The 18,988-nt window shown below is 42.6% G+C and overlaps 1 protein-coding gene across 7 annotated transcripts in view; it reads left to right on the forward strand.

The window, feature by feature from the left end:
• Positions 1–18,988, forward strand: part of LOC132900393 (putative short-chain dehydrogenase/reductase family 42E member 2) — a 122,065-nt gene that overhangs the window by 31,531 nt on the left and 71,546 nt on the right. For 4 of the 7 annotated variants that reach the window (XM_060942462.1, XM_060942464.1, XM_060942463.1 and 1 more), the window contains 10 exons: positions 1,874–1,981; positions 2,628–2,722; positions 3,534–3,686; positions 3,989–4,097; positions 7,977–8,121; positions 8,738–8,882; positions 13,339–13,490; positions 13,899–14,019; positions 15,594–15,691; positions 17,931–18,651. In XM_060942462.1, coding sequence (XP_060798445.1) covers positions 1,874–1,981; positions 2,628–2,722; positions 3,534–3,686; positions 3,989–4,097; positions 7,977–8,121; positions 8,738–8,882; positions 13,339–13,490; positions 13,899–14,019; positions 15,594–15,691; positions 17,931–17,976 — 1,172 coding nt within the window. In that variant the 3' untranslated portion in view covers positions 17,977–18,651. Of the gene's footprint in view, positions 1–1,873; positions 1,982–2,627; positions 2,723–3,533; positions 3,687–3,988; positions 4,098–7,976; positions 8,122–8,737; positions 8,883–13,338; positions 13,491–13,898; positions 14,020–15,593; positions 15,692–17,930; positions 18,652–18,988 lie in introns of those variants that run through there. The other 3 variants (XM_060942466.1, XM_060942467.1, XM_060942468.1) reach the window with 1 other exon arrangement.

An 18,988-nucleotide genomic window follows, 5' to 3' on the forward strand; every position in this document is an offset into this window, starting at 1 on the left:
GAAAATATTTTCACTCATTCACTTTGCTCACTTGTGATTATATACATTCACCACTCGAAGATAAATTTCATATCTTCACACAACTGTGTCTTCTTCTTCTTTTGGCTGCTCCTGATTAGGGGTCGCCACAGCGGATCTTTCATCTCCATTGCTCCTTGTCTTCTGCATCCTTCTCTTCCACACCTGCCACTTTCATGTCCTCTCTCACCACATCCATGTATCGCCTCTTTGGCCTTTCTCATTTTCGTGTGCCTGACAGCTCCATCCTCAACATTCTCCTTCCCACATGCTCTGCATCTCTTCTCAGGATGTGCCCATACCATCTCAGTCTCATCTCTCTTAGCTTCATTCCCAAGCTCTCCACATGTGCTGTCCCTCTGATGTGCTCATTCCTTATCCTGTCCAACCTCGTCAATCCCATCACAAACCTTAACGTCCTCAACTCCGCCACCTCCAACTTTGCCTCCTGTCTCTTCGTTAAGGGTACGGTCTCCAATCCATACATCACAGCTGGTCTCACTACTGTCTTATACATCTTAGCTTTCACTTTTGCTGGGACTTTCCTATCACAAATGACTCCCGAAATCCTTCTCCAACTGCTCCACCCTGCCTGCGCTCTCTTTCTCACCTCACTATCGCAGCCCCCATTTTCCTGCACAGTTGACCCCAGATACTTGAATTCACCAACTTTCTTTACGTCTACTCCTTGCATCTTCACTACACTCTCATCCCCATTCTCATTGATGCACATATATTCTGTTTTGTTACAGCTCACCTTCATTCCTCTTTGTTCCAATGCATCCCTCCATCTCTCCAAACCCAACTCAACCTCCTTTCTACTTTCACCACATATCACAATATCATCCGCAAACATCATGTTCCATGGTGACTCTTGCCTCACTTCGTCTGTCAAGCTATCCATCACTATGGCAAACAAGAAAGGATTCAAAGCAGATCCTTGATGGAGTCCCACCTTCACCTTGAACCATTCAGTCATTCCAACTGCACACCTCACTGCTGTTTCACTGTTCTCATACATGTCTTGCACCACTCTAATATACTTCTCATTCACTCCACACTTTCTCATACAATACCATAACTCCTCTCTCGGCACTCTATCGTATGCCTTCTCCAGGTCTACAAACACACAATGTAGCTTTCTCTGGCCTTCCCTGTACTTCTCCATTAACATTCTTAAAGCAAAAATTGCATCCGACGTGCTCTTCCTTGGCATAAACCCGTACTGCTGTTCACAGATTGCTACCTCTCTTCTCAATCTCGCCTCCAATACCCTTTCCCATAACTTCATGGTGTGGCTCATCAATTTTATTCTTCTGTAATTACTGCAGCTCTGTACATCTCCCTTATTCTTGTATATTGGGACCAGCACACACTTTCTCCATTCATTTGGCATTTTCTCATTCTCTAGGATCTTATTAAACAATCTTGTTAGGAACTCCACAGCCGTCTCACCCAAACATCTCCAAACCTCAATCGGGATACCGTCTGGTCTGACTGCTTTCCCAATCTTCATTCTTTTCATGGCTGCCCTCATCTCATCCTTACTAACCAACTCTGCTTCCTGATTTGCTGTCTCCAACGAATCTGACCTTTTCTCTCTTGGATTCTCCTCATTTAATAAATCCTCAAAGTTTTAACATTTCAAGTTTCAACATTTATTTATTTCAGTATCATTTATAATGATACTGAAATAAATAAATTATCTTCACACAACTGTGTAATATCATTTATTTATGTATTTATTTATTTCAGTATCATTATTAGTTTCCAAAAAGAAAAAGTGGACTCTAAGAGAAACAGTGCTAAAATTATTGTTTTTAAATTTATTTTTAATTAATTAATTTATTTTTAGCACGTCCATTAGATGGTTGGGAACTGGTCCGGCTTGCAAACTCTGCTAAAGTGAAGAAGAAGCAAAGAATCCCGCGCTCTGCTCTCGACTCGGAGGAAGACAGCCCAGGTGCGTGTCACAGCCCTGGTGAAAGATCTCGGAGCTGAAATGGATAGTAGATCTCTTCATGTTGAAACTGTGGATTTACCATCTTTACCTGCTGGAAAATGTAGTTAATGGAGTATTTTACACACTAATCCCAAGATCCATCCAATGTGATGTCTGATCTACTCTTCGTAAAAAGATTTCCCACCTGTAACCTTGTTTCAGAACTCACCCAGTGTTAGTGTGGTGTAAAAACTGCCACCTTGGCAACCCCCAGTCACCAAGGACTTAAAATATTACTTGCTTGCATTTGAGAAATGTTTTAAAAAGCATTTTATTAATAAATTGATAAATGTTGGGATATTTATACCAACATGCTCAAATCTAAGTAATGATAGTATCAATTAAATACATCTAGGAGCACTTTTATTTCGATAAAGCAGCTGAAGTAAGTGTAAACACTGCTGTGTGTTAGCCCATAACTGCTTGTGCTACAGTTCTGCAACAAATATTCAGATACACACACTGGAAAAGGGATTGAACAGACAGATTTAACCCACAAACTTAAACACAACCAGAGTGCAGAGGGGAAAAACTTTTTTTTTCTTCATAATCTCTGAATGGTTTCGTTTCCTGCAGGTCCATATTTAAGAGTGTTTTTGTGTTTCAGTAACTGTAGGTTCAGCTTTAAAACATCTGAAAGCCAACAGTGTTCAGAAGTGGATTAAAATCCCAAAATATGAGGAAATCTCCTCTTCCAAACAGGTACAGTGTCCTCTCTCATAATATAATATAATATAATATAATATAATATAATATAATATAATATAATATAATATAATATAGGGCGGCACGGTGGTGTAGTGGTTAGCGCTGTCGCCTCACAGCAAGAAGGTCCGGGTTCGAGCCCCGTGGCCGGCGAGGGCCTTTCTGTGCGGAGTTTGCATGTTCTCCCCGTGTCCGCGTGGGTTTCCTCCGGGTGCTCCGGTTTCCCCCACAGTCCAAAGACATGCAGGTTAGGTTAACTGGTGACTCTAAATTGAGCGTAGGTGTGAATGTGAGTGTGAATGGTTGTCAGTGTCTATGTGTCAGCCCTGTGATGACCTGGTGACTTGTCCAGGGTGTACCCCGCCTTTCGCCCGTAGTCAGCTGGGATAGGCTCCAGCTCGCCTGCGACCCTGTAGAACAGGATAAAGCGGCTACAGATAACGAGATGAGATGAGACACTGTCAAATGTACATTTTTAGGAAACAAAATTATTTATTAATACATTTGTTCACATGTTTCCAACATACTCATATTTTATTTAATTTTATTTTTAATTATTGTTTTGCTTTAAATTGCATTTTCCTTATATTTTAAAGATAAAATTTTAGCATATTTTATTTACATTTTCAGTAGATTTTATTTACATTTTCTGTATATTTTAAATATATTTCAGTATATTTTAATTACATTTAAGCACACATTTTTGTGACTGTAAAGCAGTTTTAGATTAATTTAAAAGATGATTTTTAGCTCAATTATTTTTTTCAGGTGTTATTAATATTTGTATTATCTTTGCTCATTCTTGAAGTGGCTGAAACGGTTTGGTGTCAGGACCCTGAAACTGGACCTCCACAAGCTGCTGTCGGTTCCTGCCTGCACCCACCGTAAGAAACTCGTCCCATCCGTTAGCAGGAGTGTGTCTGCAAAATACTGCGCCATCTTTCCCAGCGTGCACCTAAACGTAAGCCCAGAACCTCACAAACCCACAAGGGAACCATTTAAAGCAGTGCCATGGAGACGTAATCAGTAGTCATGAGCATCAGATTCCACTGTGTAGCATTTTTCCATGTTCTAACACACCCGGCTGAGGGCATCACACCCAGCTACTTCTGGTCATTAGATGATTGAGCCCTCAGGACTCCAGGTTATCACCACCCCTGGACCTGATGATGTCATTTTGTGATGTCACATGATGCCACAGCTCGCACCGTGGTGTGTAACTCAATGCCATGTTCACGGATCATGTGCTTTCTTGTCATAAAGGGACGAGTGCGGCATCTGTTCCTGAGTTCGGGCGAGTTGAAGCAGTACCTGATCCAGACTGAAAGGGTTCTGCAGCGTTACGCTCAGAGGATGCAGTGGTTACTCTCAGGTGAACACCATCACACTGAGCTACAACACGAGATCATATACAGTGCACTGTGTAAGGATTTACTCCCCCCCCCCCCCCCCAGTCCCCTTTGAATTTTTCCATACTTTGTACTGTTACAACCTGGAGCTGAAATGGCCGAGATTGGAATAAAGGTTGGACAATGTGACAAAAATATCATATCATGATCCTGGAAGGCATTTCTATGATATGAGATACGTATCATGATATATCAGTTTGCTCTCAAACTGCCAGCAGTATTGTGTTAAAAAAACTCTTATTATTCATAATAATAAATGTGTTTTATTAAAAATTGTTTGCAAACTTATACATCATGATACGCAACATTAATGTCTTTGAGAACTGTTGTATGATATTTCTGTCAGTCGTAAAAGTTCAAAGGGGGTGAATACTTATGCACTGTAAACTTCCACATATTCAGCATGTAATAAAGAATCATACTGTACAATATACATTATGATGCTGTGCACCTAGGGCTGTGCTATTAATCATTAATTATTCATCACTGAGTGTGACTATAGTTGCATTTTATTAATTCAGGATTTAATTAAAGATAAGTGAGTAGGGGGCGTTGTGGCTCAGGTGGATAAGGCGCCATACCATAAATCCGGGGACCCGGGTTTGATTCCGACCCGAGGTCATTTCCCGATCCCTCCCCATCTCTCTCTCCCGCTCATTTCCTGTCTCTACACTGTCTTATCCAATAAAGGTGAAAAAAGCCCAAAAAAATATTTAAAAAAAAAAAGATAAGTGAGTAAGATATTAATTTAAAAAAATAATATTGAGACAGGAAATAGAAATGATCCTCAAAAGCATGATATTCCTGGAAATCCTGACATATCAACTAACAGGCGGAGCTGCCGTGGTGGGATTGGTGAGATTTATCAGACATATCATACATGAGCACAGACACGCCCTTCACTATCTCGCCTGAAAACAGTAGAGTCAGAGACACGCCCTTCACCATCTCGCCTGAAAACAGTAGAGTCAGAGACACGCCCTTCACCATCTCGCCTGCAAACAGTAGAGTCAGAGACACGCCCTTCACCATCTCGCCTGCAAACAGTAGAGTCAGAGACGCGCCCTTCACCATCTCGCCTGCAAACAGTAGAGTCAGAGACGCGCCCTTCACCATCTCGCCTGCAAACAGTAGAGTCAGAGACGCGCCCTTCACCATCTCGCCTGCAAACAGTAGAGTCAGAGACGCGCCCTTCACCATCTCGCCTGCAAACAGTAGAGTCAGAGACGCGCCCTTCACCATCTCGCCTGCAAACAGTAGTCAGAGACGCGCCCTTCACCATCTCGCCTGCAAACAGTAGAGTCAGAGACGCGCCCTTCACCATCTCGCCTGCAAACAGTAGAGTCAGAGACGCGCCCTTCACCATCTCGCCTGCAAACAGTAGAGTCAGAGACGCGCCCTTCACCATCTCGCCTGCAAACAGTAGAGTCAGAGACGCGCCCTTCACCATCTCGCCTGCAAACAGTAGAGTCAGAGACGCGCCCTTCACCATCTCGCCTGCAAACAGTAGTCAGAGACGCGCCCTTCACCATCTCGCCTGCAAACAGTAGAGTCAGAGACGTGCCCTTCACCATCTCGCCTGCAAACAGTAGAGTCAGAGACGCGCCCTTCACCATCTCGCCTGCAAACAGTAGAGTCAGAGACGCGCCCTTCACCATCTCGCCTGCAAACAGTAGAGTCAGAGACGCGCCCTTCACCGTCTCGCCTGCAAACAGTAGAGTCAGAGACGCGCCCTTCACCGTCTCGCCTGCAAACAGTAGAGTCAGAGATGCGCCCTTCACCATCTCGCCTGCAAACAGTAGAGTCAGAGACAAGCCCTTCACCATCTCGCCTGCAAACAGTAGAGTCAGAGACGCCCTTCACCATCTCGCCTGCAAACAGTAGAGTCCAGTGGCGGCTGGTAGTCTTTCAAACAGTGGAGGCTGGTCGGTTACGATATTTCCAGATTTTAAAAGAAAAAAGAAAAAACACATCAATTTTGCCCATACTCTTGCCTCTGATCTGGCTGATTGTTGGCAGCGTCACAAACTGTGAAATAACAGGTTCTTTTGGCCCATTAGCCTACTGTCCAATATACATGATGGTGGTGTTGGGGGGGAGGGGTATATTTTAACATTTTATATTTTAAAATTGTGGCATGTTGTTTAAAAATTGATCATTATTGAAAGCAGCTCTTTGTCAGGAACCTCAGCAGTAACAGCAGAGTGTTCTGGAATAGGCACAAGCACTGACCTTGGGGAGCCAAACATAGAGCTGCGTGCCACACATTTCATTCAATGACACGTTCCCTATGTTTTACTTATTTTGACTGAGAAATGTTTTATTGACAATTTTGATAACCCTTCACTTTTAATCCAGGTCTGTAGTGTGAAATGTTCTCGGCTGTGTTTTTGTTTAAAAATGTTTTCCAAATTGTAGCTGTGTTTAATTCATATCCAGAGAAATATATATTCCAATATAATATACTCAGCATAAACATTTTAAATAGATTCTATATTTTTGGTCCATCCATGACATATTACTAAAGTAGCCTATTTACTGTTGTTGATGTGGGTCACTTGCTGTTAGCCAATTCACTTTCTCATACCAGGAGAGCTGAAAGGAACGAGTGTTATTCCCTACCTTTTTCACCAAGTCAATTTGAGGCGTTGGTCTACCCTGCTCTTTAATTTTAATTTTTTCCTCGAAAGGAAGACTGGCAAATGGCTTCGCCAAAATTAAATCAGCAATGCTTGGCATCCGTGCGCAGCTTTCTTGCTAGCTGACTAGCCCCCTCAAGTTCAAGTTCAGTCACTCAAACGAAATTTCTGGAACTAAGATAGCAAACTTGACAACACTATATTTACACTTTATTTACAATGAAAATATATACAAACTAAAAAAGCTGGTAGAAACCGTATGTAATGAATGAAATCGAAATGTAAGCTGATCTCTTACAATACACCACAGCACTTGTGAATCCGCATGGGACTGAACTGAAATTCACCGCTGCCTGTCTATATTTGAAACGAGCTGTCAATCAAAGAAAATATCCGGCCGCTTTCACCAATCAGCAGTCTCCTCGCGGAAAGCTTTGCCATGTCCCTCCCACTGTGAGGCTCGGAGACCGTGGCCGGGCGTTTTCGCAGTATTTGTCCAATAATCATCTTGCATTTTGAGATTGAAAAGTGCATAGCTCCCAAATGCCGTTGAAGTGCACTGAGGCTGGGCTGCATCGCGCTGTCACGAGGGGGAAAAACTCACGCGCACATTAGGTGAACTGGGGAAAGTTATAACGGAATGATTTTGCACTGTAGTTGGGTTGAGCACATATATTTCTATGATTCTGGATCTGAAATAGCAATGTTATAAGGTTGGCTATAACATAAGCCTAGCGCAATTCATCCTACACGATGTTCGTCATTTTTAGAGGAGGCTGAGCCTCCCTCGTTGTCTTAGAGCAATCGCCCATGGTAGAGTCAGAGATGCGCCCTTCGCCATCTCGCCTGCAAACAGTCGAGTCAGAGATGCGCCCTTCGCCATCTCGCCTGCAAACAGTCGAGCCAGAGACGCGCCCTTCGCCATCTCGCCTGCAAACAGTCGAGCCAGAGACGCGCCCTTCGCCATCTCGCCTGCAAACAGTCGAGCCAGAGACGCGCCCTTCGCCATCTCGCCTGCAAACAGTCGAGCCAGAGACGCGCCCTTCGCCATCTCGCCTGCAAACAGTCGAGCCAGAGACGCGCCCTTCGCCATCTCGCCTGCAAACAGTCGAGCCAGAGACGCGCCCTCACTTTGGCCTGCTTGTATATTGATCACATTAATGACTGTGAGCTCTGAAAGTGGAAGCTGTGTTGTTCCTGTAGGCAGCAGACGTGTGTTTGGCTGCGTGTTGGAGAAGGATGTGTGTGTCATCCAGGATGTGTCGGGCTCCATGTCGCCCTGCCACGCCCAGCTGCAGAGAGAGCTGACCTCACTGATCTGGGATCAGCTGCACACCAACAGAGTGAGGTAATAAACACTGCCTATGTGGATCAAGTCTCTCTCTCTCTCCATCTCTATTTGTCTGACTGTCTGTCTGTCTGTCTGTCTCTACCTCTCTCTCTACCTCGCACTCTCTCACATGCTCTCTCTCTCTACCTCTATCTCTGTCTCTCCCTCTGTATCTCTCTCTCTCTCTCTCTCTCTCTCTCTCTCCACTCTTTCTCCTCTTTCCATCTGTCTTGTGTTTTTCTTTCTTTCTCTCCTTCTTGCTCTCTGTCTGTCTCTCCTTTCTCTCTCTCTCTCCTTTCTGTCTGTCTCCCTCTCCTTCTTTCTCTCTATCTGTCTCTCTCTTTCTGTCACCTTTCTCCTCCTTCTGTCTGTCTCATGTTCTCATCACTCTCTCTTTAAGAACAGTAATTTAGACTGTAAAATGACATTTAATTCCATCATACATGGTTTTGTGTGTGTGGTATAGAGTATTAATGTGCATTACTAATTTTACCATGTAAATAATTGTGTAAAATGTCTGTAGCTCTAAGTGGGCGGAGCTAACCAGAGAATGCTAGCACAGACATTATGGCATGACGCTGTCGTAAAGCGCCATCTCATCAGTCCTTAAATATGACTGCTGTGTGTGTGTCAGATTTAGCATGGTGGCGTTCTCTGAGGAGGTGCGGGTGTGGCAGGAGGAGCTGGTGGAGGCCTCAGAGGAAAGGTGCAGGGACGCAGTAACCTGGCTGGGTCAGCTTAACACACACGGAGGAACCTCCATTCTCCATGCATTGCAGGTACACGCACACACACACACACACACACACACACACACACACACACACACACACACACCACAGCCTATAAATATCAAACAGTGTACTGCAGAACTAAAGGTCCTCTGAGGAGAGACGTGTAGAAAACACTGCGTACCTGTAGTGTCCTGCAGAAAGCTGATAAGTAACACTTTACTCAGAGGTCAGGGATTTCTTTTTCATCTGTCTACAACTCCAAATCAGAAAAAGTTGGGATGGTTTGTTGAAATTAAAACTGAAAACAATAATTTGTAAATAATCTTTGAGCTGCATTACACTCAGCACAATACAGCAGCACGTTATTTGGTTTTCTCATGAATTTTATTGTTTTTTTTCAAAACAAGCACATTTCAATTTTGATTCTTGCAACACATTTAAAAAAAAGTTGAGACAATAAAGCATCTCATCTCATTATCTGTAGCCGCTTTATCCTGTTCTACAGGGTCACAGGCGAGCTGGATCCTATCCCAGCTGACTACGGGTGAAAGGCGGGGTACACCCTGGACAAGTCGCCAGGTCATCACAGGGCTGACACATAGACACAGACAACCATTCACACTCACATTCACACCTACGGTCAATTTAGAGTCACCAGTTAACCTAACCTGCATGTCTTTGGACTGTGGGGGAAACCGGAGCACCCGGAGGAAACCCACGCGGACACGGGGAGAACATGCAAACTCCACACAGAAAGGCCCTCGCCGGCCACGGGGCTCGAACCCGGACCTTCTTGCTGTGAGGCGACAGCGCTAACCACTACACCACCGTGCCGCCCACAATAAAGCATTTCCTACGTTATAACATTTCCATTCCTTCTCCCAAAACTTAAAAGATGTTTAGGGACTGAAGACGCCAAGTGATGAAGTGTTTCAGGTGTTTTGTTCCATTCTTCCTATAAACAGGTCTTCAGGTGTGTAACAGTACGGGGTCGTCATTGTCAAATTTTTAATTTCTAAATTCTCCACACATTCTCTGTTGGGGACAGAGGGGACACGCCCTCTTCTTCCACAGCCACGCCTTTGTAATGTGTGCAGAATGTGGTTTTACATTGTCTAGTTGAAATCTCCGTGGAAAAGACGTCGTCTTGAAGGCAGCGTATGTTGCTCCAAAACCTCAGTGTACTTTTCTGCATTAATGCTCCATCACAGAAGTGTGAGTTACCTTTACCAAGGGCACTGACCCAACCCCATACCATGACACACCCTGACTTTTGGACTTGTTCCTGCTAACAGTCTGGATGGTCCTTTTCATCTTCAGAGCACACGGCGTCCATTTCTTCCAAAAACAACCTGGCATACTGATTCATCTAACCACAGTACACATTTCCACTGTGTGATGGTCTGACTTGTTCCTTAACTCAGTATCTAGTAATCAGAATAATCCTTTTAAATTCTGGAAAACTATAAAATCCCTCGCACACCCTCTTAGTGACACTACTACACCACAGCATATAGCTATAGATACTCAGGAAATTTCAAACAAACACACTATTGTTAATTTATTTAATAAGCATTTCATTAAAGCACGGTATTTATTTGAACAAACCCATCCTGATGATGTTTTCTTATCCTCAGACTACCTCTCTAAATCACCCGCCTCTATTATATGGGACAGGTTTGACTTTGAAGTCATTCCCCATCTCCGTGGTGCTTAAAGCTCTGAAAGAAATTGATCCCAAGAAATCTCATGGCTCTGATGGCCTAGATCCTGCCTTATTAAAACTGGCAGCTAACATCATAGCAGAGCCTCTGGCTCACATATTTAACTTGTCTCTCTCGCCCAATGTCATTCCTGACGTCTGGAAATCTGCTTATGTGTTGCCCCTCTTAAAAGGAGGGGATCCTTCCATTCTTGACAATTACCGCCCTATTTCAAAATTATCTGTGCTTGCTAAGATCTTAGACTCTTTAGTAAATTCTCAGCTTAAGGACTTTCTCCAGAGCCACAATATACTTAGCCCAACACAGTCAGGCTTTAGGGCCCAGTATAGTACCATTACTGCAGCCACTCTGGTACTCAATGACATCATCAATACTCTTGATAAGAAGATGAGCTGTGCTGCCCTATTCATTGACTTGTCTAAGGCCTTTGACACTGTTGACCACTGTATTTTACTGAAACGACTACAGGACATTAGCTTGGGTGAAAAGGCTGTCAGTTGGTTTAATAACTATTTTACCCACAGATCTCAAATTGTCAAAGTTGATGGGTATAGTTCTAACTCCCTGAGAATTAAAAGAGGTGTCCCACAAGGGTCCATTCTAGGCCCGATCCTCTTTACTATTTATATAAACACCATTTCCTCTGCAGTAGAAAATGGCAAAATTCACCTGTATGCAGATGATGCAGTTTTATATTGCATGGCACCGACTTTAGTTCAAGCTTGCAAATCTCTTCAGCAGTGTTTCAATACATTGCAAGCCTCTTTTTCCAGTCTGAGATTAGTCTTAAATGCTAACAAAACTAAGGTTATGCATTTTACAAAATCTTGCTTTCTTCCCACCCCCACTTTACTAAACATCTCCACTCTGGAAGGGAAGTGTATTGAGAAAGTCTTTGCCTATAAATATCTAGGTATTTGGTTTGATGAGAAGCTTTTAAAGTCCACATTGAGAATCTGGTGCGGAAACTGAGAGTAAAACTTGGATTTTATTTTAGAAACAGGTCTTGCTTTACTCTTCAAGCTAGGAAGAAACTGGTCAATGCTGCCTTCCTCCCAGTACTGGATTATGGGGATGTCATATATATGCACACTGCCTCATCCACATTAAAAACACTTGACACAGTGTACCATGGTGCACTGCATTTCATTTTAAATGCCAAATCACGTATACATCACTGCCGGCTTTATGAGATGGCTGGTTTTAGCTCTCTGGCTCTGCGCAGATGGATTCACTGGCAATTATTGGCAAATTGCCCAGTTACAGTACCTTATTAATCTTCTGACCTGGAAAAATAGCACATACAGTCTGCGTTCAAATGACACTCTGCTGTTCACAGTTCCACGCTCAGATACTGAGCTTGGTAAAATGGCTTTCAATTATTCTGCTCCTTCATATTGGAACCTTCTCCAAAAAGACATACAGCTTAGAAGAAGAAAAGAAGAAAACCTAGAAAACTAGAGAAGAAAACCTTTATTCGTCACATGCACACTTCAAGCACAGTGAAATTCATCCTCTGCATTTAACCCATCTGAAGCAGTGAACACACGTACACACACTCAGAGCAGTGGGCAGCCACACCAGAGCACCCGGGGAGCAGTCAGGGGTTCGGTACCTCGCTCAAGGGCACCTCAGCCCAAGGCCGCCCCACGTCAACCTAACTGCATGTCTTTGGATTGTGGGGAAAACTGGAGCACCCAGAGGAAACCCACGCGGACACGGGGAGAACATGCAAACTCCACACAGAAAGGCCCTCGCCAGCCGCTGGGTTCGAACCCGGAACCTTCTTGCTGTGAGGCGACCGTGCTAACCACTACATTTTTACCTATGTCCCCTCTCCCCATTAGATTTCTAATCAAGTCAATGTGTTTTACTTTTTCAGTTTGTTTTGTTTCTTGTTTGCACTGTTTACTATTTGTATCTCCTTTTACTTCTTCTGTTTATTTTGATGTTATTCTGTATTGTATACTTTTTTTTAAACAGTATGTGTTTATATTGTCTATACGTACTCCCAGGGCTCCCTTGCAAAAGAGATTTAATATCTCAATGGGATATCACCTGGTAAAATAAAGGACAAATAAAAAATAAAAAACTCCCAGACGCCTCCAAGCCCAGAGAAGTCGATGGCATTTCTGGACACAGTTAACATAAGGCTTCCTTTTTGCACAGTAAAATTTTAAACTGGTGTTTGTGGATGTAACTCCGTATTGTAGCTTGATAAAGGTTTGCTAAAGTAATCCCGAGCCCATGTGGTTCTATCAGCTGTAGATGAATGACGGTTCTTGATGCAGTGATTGGATCGGATATCACAGGTGGTCAGATTAGGCTTGGGCGCTTCGCCCTTTACACACTGAAATTCCTCCAGATTCCTTGAATCGTTTAATGATATTATGCACCGTAGAGGGTGAAATATCCAAATCCCTTCCTATCTTTCTTTGAGGAACATTGTTTTTAAACATTTCAATGACTTTCACATGCATTTGTTGACAAACTGGCGATCCTCAGCCCATCTTTAACCTTCCTGGATACTGATTTTTTTTCCCCCAAATCATGATTACAGTCACCTGCTGACATCACCTGTTTCAAATCACATTATTTAATTGTTTTACTTCATTACTGGACCTACATTTCCCCTGTCACAACTTTTTGTGCGCACGAATCCCCCTGATTAACTCTAACTGGTGGTGCGTTTCTTAGCTTTTATTAACCAGACCTTGAATTTACAGATAAAGCACTGGATGTTTTATCTTTTTTAATATAAAACTACCCCCCTTCAGGCAGCGTGTGTGTTTGGCGACTCAGTTGGTGTGTATGTGATCAGCGATGGTCGGTGGGACTGTAGCTGCAGTCTGGTGCTGAAGGAGACTGAGAGACTGACGTCAGGAAAACACATCACCATCCACACGGTCACGCTGAGCAGCCCGGACAGGTGCTGCACCACCATGCGTTTATTCACATGATCACAGCACTCATTTACTCATTTACTCAGGCTCAACTGCTCATGTCATAGCATTTAGATACAATATACGAATGATTACTTTTTTTATTTATCCAAGAAATATGCATCATACTTTTTATCCATGGAACAAGTTAGTTCTTGTTAAATAAACTTTTTTTTAAATCTGTTTATTAGTCTTAGATCATGTGGTTCACCTGCCATAGAAGACCCTGTGAAAGAGCTGTTACTATAGAAACGATAACATATTAGAACATATAGAAAACCTTCCTTTGCTGCATCGGTATTAAGACGTCTGCGAAAATAAATTAGCCAGAAGCAAGCTTGTCCTGCACTTGATCTGGATGCCTTTATGATGTCTGTTGCTTGTTTCTCTTGCAGCACAGCTGTGGTTCTGAAGAGCCTGGCCCATAAAACTGGAGGCCGGTTCCACCAGGTACCTACAGCTGCAGATATGGCTGCGGCTCGCGGGATCCTGAGCAGCGGGTTCGGTGCTGGAGCGGTGAGCGCAAAGAAGCTGCCTCTGGTTTTTTTCAAGTCAAAGTTTATTAATGATGATTTTCATTTAAGCAAAAACATGTGACTCACAGTGTCATGTGATGACCATTATTACGAGATCATTGATGAAAAACTGACATACAGATTCGGACATCAGTGCAGCACTCAGAACATCAGATTGATCAGACTTTGGGTTTCTGAGAACCAGCTGTTTTAATATAAACTCCACCCCTTTTTTCATGACCATGCCCCATACTTTGCAGATCTCCTCAGAACTTCGTACTGAAAATGCCTTTCTGGTTTCATTCAGATCCATGAAACCAGTTCTGAGTTACAGACATTGGAACAATCTGTCTGTCTGTCTGTCTGCCTACCTATCTCTTTATCCAGCCATCTGTCCATGCATAGCTTCCATGTTCCTTCTTGGTTCTTTGAACAGTTAAAGCTTCTGACTGCAAAGTTGAATTCTGGGTAAAATGTTCTATTTCTGTTGCTGTTGGAGTTTCGAGATGTTTCGTTGCTGCACACACACACCATGTATCCTGTGTGTAAATGTTTTGCCGAGATAAAAAGCGTCCCACGTTTTACAATTCCGGAGATTGCCGAAGCAAGCAAGCAACAATATCACATGACCACCGTGGAGCACGTTTGACCTACTTTTAACCAAAACAAGTCGGTGTGGGCAAACATGGCGGACTCGGCTCTCCTGCCAGCTAAAAGCCAGCGGAAAAGAAAAAGAAAGCCTGCCTAGTGAGTGCAACTGCAAGATAGAGCAAGGTTAGAGAGATGACGTGTCATTTTTCTGGACAGATAACTAAATCATTCTAGCTAGCGCTTAGCTATCTTAGCCTTAGAATGCATGGGCTCGACTCCACGGTAGCAAGTATGGAGTTACACACCTAATGTTTTGATCTTACAGAGAAAGAAACGAGAACACAAAAGCAGGAACAGAGAAAAGATCTGTTCATCTTTTGTTTCACAGATCTATTCGCAAATGTCAACCACAAATTACATCCCTGCGACTCAGAACTCTCCAAAGTCGATGCAGAGTCACAATGTTTAAAGCACGTCGCCATCTTGGTGTGACGCAGTTCCACAGTTATGCTAACTAGTTAAAGCCCCTCATGTTCGGCTGTTTCCTGTTTCCATAGGGCTGTACTGTTTACCTCAAGAGGGAAGAAAATAGTCCCAAAACGGAGAAAAGTGACCCTCAGGACATCAAAATGATCACATCTCATCCACATGATATTGTTCTTGCGAGACAGAGGAAAATGCCATGCACAATTCAAAATTTTTTTTTGAAAATTTCAGATGACTTTGGAGTCAGCATCTTTAAGGGTTCTTAGGTTCATGAAGTGGTTCTAATTTTCAGAAAATGGAACCCTGGAGGAACAAATAAGATTCAAATTTCATAAGGTTGTATGATTTGTAGGAAAACAACCCAAAATACAAGAAAGTTCATTAAAAATTCTAAAGAGATGGGCATAAACACGGAAGCAGTTCACTAAAAGCTGAAGAGAATCATCTTTCATGCATGCAGAGAAAACAGTACGAATGCAGTTCATTTCCCCACCACAGGACTCGGTTCTCCCAGAGTTTTATGGCGATGATCTGAAGAGGCTGAGGAACGAGATAGAACAGCTGAGAATGTTCCAGAAACAAGCCAAAGATTTCAGGTTTGTCTGTCCATATGAGCAGTGAATATAAAGTTGGAAGACAATATTTTTATTCTTTAGTGAACAACAAATATGCTTGATATTGAGATTGAATCCCCCCCCCCAAAAAAACCCCATTAGAAAAAAGTGACAGAATCGTCTACATGTGTAGACGGATTAAGAAATCCAGATTATATAAATATGCAAATTAGGGACTTGACAAGGCCCACCCATTTACCCTCTGCATTTGCATACTGGAATACGATAGGCTCTTATATTTTGTAATGCAATAAATACTAAACCACTGTGTGTTTTTGTACCCAAATTTTCCAGTCAAGTTTTGGCACCCCTCCTCCTTCTTTTGATTAATTTCATCAATAATGTGTTTTTTGTTAATATGTTATTATTGTTGTATTTATTTATTTACAACCCCGATTCCAAAAAAGTTGGGACAAAGTATAAACTGTAAATAAAAACGGAATGCAATGATGTGGAAGTTTCAAAATTCCATATTTTATTCAGAATAGAACATAGATGACATATCAAATGTTTAAACTGAGAAAATGTATCATTTAAAGAGAAAAATTAGGTGATTTTAAATTTCATGACAACAACACATCTCAAAAAAGTTGGGACAAGGCCATGTTTCCCACTGTGAGACATCCCCTTTTCTCTTTACAACAGTCTGTAAACGTCTGGGGACTGAGGAGACAAGTTGCTCAAGTTTAGGGATAGGAATGTTAACCCATTCTTGTCTAATGTAGGATTCTAGTTGCTCAACTGTCTTTGGTCTTTTTTGTCATATCTTCCATTTTATGATGCGCCAAATGTTTTCTGTGGGTGAAAGATCTGGACTGCAGGCTGGCCAGTTCAGTACCCGGACCCTTCTTCTACGCAGCCATGATGCTGTAATTGATGCAGTATGTGGTTTGGCATTGTCATGTTGGAAAATGCAAGGTCTTCCCTGAAAGAGACGTCGTCTGGATGGGAGCATATGTTGCTTTAGAACCTGGATAGACCTTTCAGCATTGATGGTGTCTTTCCAGATGTGTAAGCTGCCCATGCCACACGCACTAATGCAACCCCATACCATCAGAGATGCAGGCTTCTGAACTGAGCGCTGATAACAACTTGGGTCGTCCTTCTCCTCTTTAGTCCGAATGACACGGCGTCCCTGGTTTGCATAAAGAACTTCAAATTTTGATTCGTCTGACCACAGAACAGTTTTCCACTTTGCCACAGTCCATTTTAAATGAGTCTTGGCCCAGAGAAGACGTCTGCGCTTCTGGATCGTGTTTAGATACGGCTTCTTCTTTGATCTATAGAGTTTTAGCTGGCAACGGCGGATGGCACGGTGAATTGTGTTCACAGATAATGTTCTCTGGAAATATTCCTGAGCCCATTTTGTGATTTCCAATACAGAAGCATGCCTGTATGTGATGCAGTGCCGTCTAAGGGCCCGAAGATCACGGGCACCCAGTATGGTTTTCCGGCCTTGACCCTTACGCACAGAGATTCTTCCAGATTCTCTGAATCTTTTGATGATATTATGCACTGTAGATGATGATATGTTCAAACTCTTTGCAATTTTACACTGTCGAACTCCTTTCTGATATTGCTCCACTATTTGTCGGCGCAGAATTAGGGGGATTGGTGATCCTCTTCCCATCTTTACTTCTGAGAGCCGCTGCCACTCCAAGATGCTCTTTTTATACCCAGTCATGTTAATGACCTATTGCCAATTGACCTAATGAGTTGCAATTTGGTCCTCCAGCTGTTCCTTTTTTGTACCTTTAACTTTTCCAGCCTCTTATTGCCCGTCCCAACTTTTTTGAGATGTGTTGCTGTCATGAAATTTCAAATGAGCCAATATCTCATCTCTCACCTCATTATCTCTAGCCACTTTATCCTGTTCTACACGGTCGCAGGCAAGCTGGAGCCTATCCAAGCTGACTACGGGTGAAAGATGAGCCAATATTTGGCATGAAATTTCAAAATGTCTCACTTTCGACATTTGATATGTTGTCTATGTTCTATTGTGAATACAATATCAGTTTTTGAGATTTGTAAATTATTGCATTCCGTTTTTATTTACAATTTGTACTTTGTCCCAACTTTTTTGGAATCAGGGTTGTATTTATCCATCCATCCATCCATCCATCCATCCATCCATCCATCCATCCATCCAATGTTTGGGGTGACTTTAAAGCAATTTTATCTTTTAATCCCTCTGTGATTGACTTTTGTTTTGTTTCTGTAGGGAAATGTTACTGATGAAGAATCCAGAAAGCAGCAGCCTGAAGTAAACGAATCAAGATCCACTGAATCTTTTATTTTTTGAACTGATTTAAAATCATGATCCTCTGTTAATTAATAAAGCTGTCTGTTTCCCGGATACTTGTGTGTATTAAAAATAAAAATACAGTGAGTCTCCTCTGTTAGTCTATGATAGTAAAAATACACTTTCAGCTTTCAGCTATGTAGATGTCTGATATCTCCCCAGATAGCACACCTACAGTCGGCCCAACGTTGGCCCACCCTCGGCTGCACTGACGGGCTATCAGAGGTATGACCAGCGGGCCTTCGTCAGGCCGACATCGGCAAGCTGATAAAGGGGGAAAAAAACAAGATCTTGTTACTATCACATGTCCTGCCACCTGCAAGCTGCTGGTGGTCCGATAACGGACCACCAGATGTGTTTGCCGCTCACTGTCGCTATAGCTGGCCGCTGGATTCTGAAAATATTCTGCAGATTCTGAAAATAAAAAGTTACAATACTACCCTGCTGTTGTTATAATTTAATAATCTTTAAAATAAAAAATATGAGAACAGTTAAAGTGAATATCTGCATCCTTTTTTTTTTTGTCTTGCCGACATCGGCCTGACGAAGGCCTGCTGGTCGTACCTCTGATGGACCGTCGACGGTGGACCAACGTTGGTGTGCTATCTGGGTCTGTCCACATCAACATGGCAATGATCAGGTAAAGTCAGTCACGTTGTTCTGAGCACTTTATTTTATTCAAAATAACACACACTGTTTCTCCACTTCAAATTTATTTTTAGCTGAAAATGGCACATAAAAAGTTTACTACAGACTTATAGAGACCATTGAGATCTCAGTCACATACTTCACATGGATTATTTGTCATGAATATATCAATAAAGTCAAATGCAGTATTTTCAAGCCCAATACAGCTAAACCCAAACTAGGATGAGTTATTTTGGCCTGTTTTATCTGACCTTGCCCTTAGATATATCCCATAGATACACACACACACACACTGCCCGGCCAAAAAAAGTCACCATTTGGATTTAAAT

This window comes from Neoarius graeffei, chromosome 16 (assembly GCF_027579695.1).
Source record: "Neoarius graeffei isolate fNeoGra1 chromosome 16, fNeoGra1.pri, whole genome shotgun sequence".
NCBI lineage: Eukaryota > Metazoa > Chordata > Actinopteri > Siluriformes > Ariidae > Neoarius > Neoarius graeffei.